The sequence below is a fragment of the Apteryx rowi genome, unplaced genomic scaffold (genome assembly GCF_003343035.1).
Source record: "Apteryx rowi isolate R43461 unplaced genomic scaffold, aptRow1 scaffold_19, whole genome shotgun sequence".
Taxonomy (NCBI): domain Eukaryota; kingdom Metazoa; phylum Chordata; class Aves; order Apterygiformes; family Apterygidae; genus Apteryx; species Apteryx rowi.
This window is the reverse complement of record NW_020448196.1, coordinates 5,013,731-5,020,019: the sequence shown is the minus strand read 5'-3', so window position 1 is coordinate 5,020,019 and position 6,289 is coordinate 5,013,731. Positions and strand designations below refer to the sequence as shown.

At 69.5% G+C, this 6,289-nt stretch overlaps 1 protein-coding gene across 1 annotated transcript in view; it reads left to right on the top strand.

Moving 5' to 3' along the window:
• Positions 1 to 533: 533 nt before the first annotated feature.
• The window catches only part of PHF19 (PHD finger protein 19), an 8,068-nt gene continuing 2,312 nt past the window's right edge, over positions 534 to 6,289 (top strand). Inside the window, exons 1-14 of the mRNA XM_026062422.1 lie at positions 534 to 725; positions 1,010 to 1,091; positions 1,338 to 1,433; positions 1,562 to 1,662; positions 1,906 to 2,054; positions 2,315 to 2,410; positions 2,618 to 2,686; positions 3,783 to 3,903; positions 4,843 to 4,910; positions 5,073 to 5,243; positions 5,383 to 5,470; positions 5,754 to 5,839; positions 6,055 to 6,150; positions 6,235 to 6,289. The exon at positions 6,235 to 6,289 is cut by the window's right edge and continues 2,312 nt beyond it. Coding sequence (XP_025918207.1) covers positions 534 to 725; positions 1,010 to 1,091; positions 1,338 to 1,433; positions 1,562 to 1,662; positions 1,906 to 2,054; positions 2,315 to 2,410; positions 2,618 to 2,686; positions 3,783 to 3,903; positions 4,843 to 4,910; positions 5,073 to 5,243; positions 5,383 to 5,470; positions 5,754 to 5,839; positions 6,055 to 6,150; positions 6,235 to 6,289 — 1,470 coding nt within the window. The remainder of the gene's footprint in view (positions 726 to 1,009; positions 1,092 to 1,337; positions 1,434 to 1,561; positions 1,663 to 1,905; positions 2,055 to 2,314; positions 2,411 to 2,617; positions 2,687 to 3,782; positions 3,904 to 4,842; positions 4,911 to 5,072; positions 5,244 to 5,382; positions 5,471 to 5,753; positions 5,840 to 6,054; positions 6,151 to 6,234) is intronic.

The following is a 6,289-nucleotide window of genomic DNA, read 5'->3' as shown; positions in this document are numbered from 1 at the left end:
CGGTGCGCGGGCTTCCCCAGCGCTATTCCCGGGAAAGGCGAACGCTGGTAGCAGCGCGCCGCGGCCCGAGCCGGTGTCGCTCAAACTCCGCGCGGTTTCCCGCCGCGCTGCGCGGATCGGCGCGGATCGGATCGGGGAAGCGGCGGCGGCGGCGCCGGGCGAGGGCGGCTCGTTTCCCTGCGGTGCTCCAAGGCTTTGCGGGAGCGAAACCCGGCGGCCCCGTTTCGCTGCCTGTTTACAGCGCTCCCGCTTCCCGGCCCCGACGGGGCGCTCGCGCCGTCCGGGAGTTCAGGAAGCTGCAGGGAAATTCTGAATTAAATCTAGCGTTAAATTCAAAGCTACAAACCCTCTCGAGCGCACGCTTCGCGACGCCTGCCGGGCTCGGCTCGGCTYGGCTCGGCCCGCGGGCTGCACCAGCAACCGGCTCCTTGTGCCCAGGCGAAGCGCCCCGGGAGCATCGCTCGGCTAACGGGGGCTCTGCGCCCCTTGACACCCGCCCCTGCCCCCCCCCCCCCCCAGGGCTGCCGGGGCTCATGGAGAGCGGCAAGCTGAACCCCATCATCCGGGATGTCTACGCGGCCGCCGGCCACGCGCAGCAGGCGCCGGGCGGCCCCGCGGTGCGCAGGGGCAGCGGCTGCCGCGACCTCATGGTCAAGCTGACGGAGGGGCAGTACGTGCTGTGCCGCTGGACCGACGGGCTCTACTACCTCGGGAAGATCAAACGGGTAACGCGGGGCGCGGGGTGCCAGCCGCCGCGGGGAGGGCGGTCGGGATCCCGCGCTGGGCATCTCTCCGGGAGCGGCGTCCCCCGGTCCCGGCCTCACGTATTCCCAGACTGCACCTTCGGTCCTTGGGCTCTCGGGTGAGCATCCTTCAGCAGGGTGCGACGCCCTGGACGCCGACTTCCCCCGGGCGCCGAGACAGTGGAGCCATCCGTCGGGCAAAACGGACGGGAAAGGGCTGGAAATGTGCGCCGAGCCGCACTGGCTCTTCCGCTGTCTCCCCACAGGTGAGCGGCTCCAAGCAGAGCTGCCTGGTGACCTTCGAAGATAACTCCAAGTACTGGGTGCTCTGGAAGGACATCCAGCATGGTGAGTGCCGCCGCCACCGCGTCCCCGCGGGCGTTTGGCCGCAGGCGCCCCCAGCTTCCTCCGTTTCTCCTTCCCGATGCGGCCGAAGGGAAGGCTGCGGTGGCCCTTCGGACGCCTGACGGCAGCGTGGTCTGTGCTGGAGGTTTCCTGCGGGGGGAAAGGTGGAAGGGGAGCCCGGCCCGGTCCCGCACCGGGATGCGGCTGGACCGCGCGCATCCCTGACCCTGCCGCCTTCGCTTCCCGTAGCCGGCGTCCCCGGCGAGGAGCCCAAGTGCAACATCTGCCTGGGAAAGACGTCGGGCCCCGCGAACGAGATCCTCATCTGTGGGAAATGCGGGCTAGGTGAGCGCGGCCACGTGCGGCTCCCGCCCGGGGGGCTGCGCCCGCCGCTCCCGGCGCCCCCGCGCCCCGACTCCGGGCGGGAAGGAGCCGCGGCGCCCGGGAGGCTCCTCACGCTGCCCCTCTCCTAGGGTACCACCAGCAGTGCCACATCCCCGTGGCCAGCAGCGGCGAGGGCCCGCTGGGGACGCCGTGGTTCTGCCGCCGCTGCATCTTCGCCCTGGCCGTGCGGGTGAGCGAGGGCCGCCGGGGATGGGGGTGCCCGTGCCGGGGGCTGCTTTGGGCTGGGGGGGGGGGTCCCCGCTGGCAGGATGCTCTGGGACGGGGCTGCGGGAGCAGGGCGGCACGGGGGGAAGCCCCACGTTGGTCTCCAGCTCCTTCCAGGGTCCTGCGCTGGCGTCGTGCGGCGGGCGCGGGATGAGGCCCCTCGTCGCGGGCCGGCGCCRCTCACCCCCCGTCCCGCTCGGTCCCGCAGAAGGGGGGTGCCCTGAAGAAGGGAGCCATCGCCAAGACGCTGCAAGCCGTCAAGATGGTGCTGTCCTACAACCCCGACCTGCTCGAGTGGGACTCGCCGCACCGGACCAACCAGCAGCAGTGCTACTGCTACTGCGGGGGCCCCGGCGAGTAAGGCCGAAACCCGCGCCGCCGGCGTCCCGCGCCTGCCTGCCGCGGGGCAGGGAGGCAGCACAGGGGCCGCGGCGGCAGCCCGGGGCGACCCGAGGCCGTGGGGAGCTCTGGGATTCGGGAATCCCCCRTGCAAAAATCGCAAGGCCGAGGGAACTCGCTGCCGACGCGGAGAGCTGCCGAGGGCCGAGTCCCCCCTTGCGGTCGCGGGGCTCCGCGCGGCCCCCCYGCCGCCACGCTCACCCCCGTCCCCCTGCCAGGTGGTACCTGAAGATGCTGCAGTGCTACCGCTGCCGGCAGTGGTTCCACGAAGCCTGCACCCAGTGCCTCAGCGACCCCATGATGTTCGGGGACCGGTACGTGCTTTCCGGCTCGGGATGTCAGAGCGGGTTTCCCGGGGAGGGGGGCGGTCGCACACGTACGCGTCTCGATCTGGATCCGGGCAGCCCCCTCAACCTGCCCCCCCGGGCGCTGCGGTGCCCCGGCCCCCGGCTCTGCGCGGCTGCGCCCTCCGGCACGCTCCCCTTCCCTCCCTCATCCTCTTCATCCCGGCCGTTTTCCAGGTTCTACGTGTTTTTCTGCTCCGTGTGCAACCAGGGACCCGAGTACATCAAGCGCCTGCCCTTGCGGTGGTGAGAAAGGGGCCCTGCGACGGGGGGTTGGTGCCCGGGTCCCCGGCGGGGCGGGGAAGGGAGCCGAAGCCGGGGGGTCTCCTCGATCCCGGGGCTGCGTCCGGCTCGCTGGGTGCCGAGCTCCACGGCTGCAGACCACGGGCGRGAAAGCAGGTGTGTGAACGCCCCGTTATTCCCCCCGAGCTGTTCTCGCCCCCGGCTCTGCACCTCGGACGCCGTGGGAGCAGCCTGCTCCACGCCTGCAGCACCGCTTCCCGTTTCCAGTCCGGCTCGGCTTGTTTTAAAGTCTGAGGCTGGACGTCCCTTCGGTAGGGATGAAGAGGCGTCGTCGTGCTGGGGCAGGTCCTGCCCGGGGCCGGCAGCGCGGGCGGCCCCGGGCCTCGGGCGCCGTGGCAGGAGGTGTCGCCCTGCCGTCGGGCCTCCGCTCGCCCGCGGCCCCGGGCGCCTGCGGCTCCCCGTGCCCAGCCCTGGGGTGCCGCTTCCCAGGGAAGCGATTTCTTCATGAGCTCCAAGCCTGCTGTATTGCCCTGGAGCCAAAGTGCGTGTTTGCCAGAAGATAATTGGAAAATGCATTTCGATGACAAGTCATTTATTTCTGTGATTAAATGCAAGCCTGCATGGTACCCGAAAGCGCTTTATAAAGATTTACTTTAAGAGTGCCGGCAGCCCAAACTCGCTTCGCTGTCGCCCTCAGCGGATGCGCTGCTGATGCGCTGCTGACGTGCGGCTGCCTCCGGGATGTCGCACGAAGCGACGCAGCGCAGCGGGCGGGAGGGAGAACTGGGGAAATCCTGCAGGATGTGCTGCTGGGCTAGGTGTCCGGCGATGCAAATGGAAAATCCTGCGGGATGTATCGGGGTTTGCAAATACAGACCTTTCCACTCCCGACGGGGTGCCCRCCTCCCGTTCGAGGCAGGTCAGCGGGGCACCCGGCTTCCCGGGAGAGGGGTTTTGTGAGCGCGGGAGGGCTCGGCCGGGAGGCGCTCCGAGCGGTGCTGGTGTGGCAGAGCGTCCTGGCTGTAGCGGTAGTTGCAATCCTGACCTTTTCCCGGGAGAAGGATGGATGCCAACCCTCTCGCTTCGTTTGCTCCCGCAGGGTAGATGTTGTCCACCTGGCCCTCTACAATCTAGGCGTGCAGAGCAAAAAGAAGTACTTCGACTTTGAGGAAATCTTGGCCTTTGTAAATCACCACTGGGATCCGCTGCAGCTCGGAAAGGTAAATACAGGGAGCCGGGAGGGAGGGAGAGGCGCTGCTGGGGAGAGGAGCTGCRGGCCGGCTGTCCCGCAGAGCCGCCGCTCGGAGGAGCGCGAGCTTCCCACCCTGCCGCCCCGGAGCGAGCGCAGAGCCGAGGGAGCCGACGGCGGTGCCGGGGGGACGGGGAGGGCTGTGACGGAGATGCTCCGTGGGGACGCGGCACTGGCGGCTGCGGGGACGGGGACCGCGGGAGCGGCCGAGCCGTTCTGCCCCCTCGCGCGTCTGATTCTGTTTTAGCTATCCGATATGGTTTTGATAACGTCGTGAGAAAAACGCATCCGCTAACGCGCAGGCRCTGGGCTCTCCCGCCTTCAGGCCATCCGAGCGCCGTCCCGGAGCGCGGGGGGAGCCGGGGCGGCGCGGGGCGCTGGCAGAAGGGACGTGCCYGCGTCGGCAGGTCGCTCCGACGAGCTCGGGCGTCTCTGCGCAGCAAAGCCGCCGGTTCTTGCAGCTGCCCTGCCGGCTCGTGTCCCGGGAGCCTGCGGCCTTCCCTGTCCCTGGAGCACTTGGCACGAGGCCCCGGGGACTCCTGCTCGAAACTCAGCCTGGCGCAGATTTTTCGTTTGTTCTGGTGTTATAGCTAATAATTTTCCCCGTCGGAGCTATAGCTATGGAACAGCGCACGGGAACTCTGTTCCCGCATTAGGATACCTCGCTTCCCCGCCGAGAGCAGCCAGGCGAACGCGCTCCCTTCTCCTCGCGAGGAGGGCGAGGTGTTGGCAGAGCTGCTCTGCCGCTTCAGGGGGTTCTGGTTTCCTGCCTTTCTGATCGAGCCGCTCAGGCAGGAGCTGGAAACCGGCGTTCGGGTTCCCCCGTCTGTTGAGTCGTTGAATAGCTGCCGGGCGGGCTGCGCCGCAAGCGGCCGGGCGCCGCGCCTGACTCTGCGCCTCTCTTCCCCAGCTGACGGGCACCCCCGTCTCCGAGCGCGGCCCGCACCTCCTCAACGCACTCAACAGCTATAAAAGCAGGTGAGCCGGGGGAGGCCGGGGGGCACGGCGTGTTTTCCGGAGTCGGGAGGGACGGGATGGGGCTGGCTGGGGGCCGCGAGGGGCCGGGCGCTGCGTGGTTGGACCGAGAAGCCGGTGGGCTCAGGGCTGCTCTCCTCTTGCTCTCCCTCCTCTGCCGCTCAGATTTCTGTGCGGTAAAGAAATCAAAAAGAAGAAATGCATCTTTCGCCTGCGCATCCGCGTCCCGCCAAACCCCCCCAGCAAGGTCCTGCTGGAGAAGGCGCCGGGCACGGCTGAGAGCCGYTCCTGCGAGCTGAAGAAAAGAGGGAAAAGCAAATACGTCCATAAAAGCGGGTCAGTGACCAAACTCGCCCTCCTCTTCCCTCCACCCTGATTGCTCTCCCGGCGCTCCCCGTCCGTGCCCCGGGCTGCYGCGGCCCCGCGCTCCCCGCGGCCCGGCCGCCTTCGTCACCTCTGCTCCCCGCGTCCGCAGCCTGCTGCCTCGCGAGCTCCAGCAGCAGAAGCAGCGAGCTGCTCGGAGGAAAAGGGCCAAGTTCCTGCTGGAGGACGCCATTCCCAGCGTAAGCCTCCGCTCTCCTCTCTGTCGCCGCTCCGGGTTTCGCTGGGGACGGGGGAGGGCTCGCCGGGCGCCGCAGCCGGAGGCTCCCGACTCTCGGTTTCGCCGCCTCCGGCTCCTCCGCGGCGATGCCCTCGGCGCCGGCACGGCAAAGGGAAGGGATGGGCGCGGAGACRGAGGCGTCGGGGCGGGTGGTGCCGTCCGGCTCCGCGCGGGGCCGGAGGCTGCGGCGCCGGGGCCGCTTGCCGCTGCGGCCGAGCTCCTCAGCGCGTGTTTTCACGGCGCAGAGCGACTTCACGTCGGCCTGGAGCACGAACCACCACCTGGCCAGCATATTCGACTTCACGCTGGACGAAATTCAGAGCCTGAAAAGGTAACGGGAGGCGGGCGGCCGCGGCGGGGCCCCGGCTCCGTGTGCCGGCGGCGCCCGCGGGTGGCTCAGTCCTTCGCCGCTGCCCGACAGGACGGGTTAAAAGCAGACGGGTGAGGGCAGGGGCTGGAAAACCCCCGGATCCTGGGTTGGGGCGAGGCGGGAGCCGCTCGGTGGGACGCGGGGGCGGCCGGGTTGACCTGCCCTCCGCTCCCCAGCGCCAGCTCGGGCCAGACTTTCCTCTCGGACGTGGACTCCACGGACGCGGCCAGCACCTCGGGCTCCGCCACCACCAGCCTCTCCTACGAATCCAGGTAGGGACGGCTCTGGCGGAGYGGCGCGGCGCGGCGCTCGGCCCCGCGGCCTCCCCTCATCCCCGTCTCTTCGCCCCCTCGCAGCCGGAGGACCGTGGGCAGCCGGAAGCGAAAGCTGGCGGTGACGGCGTACACGCCG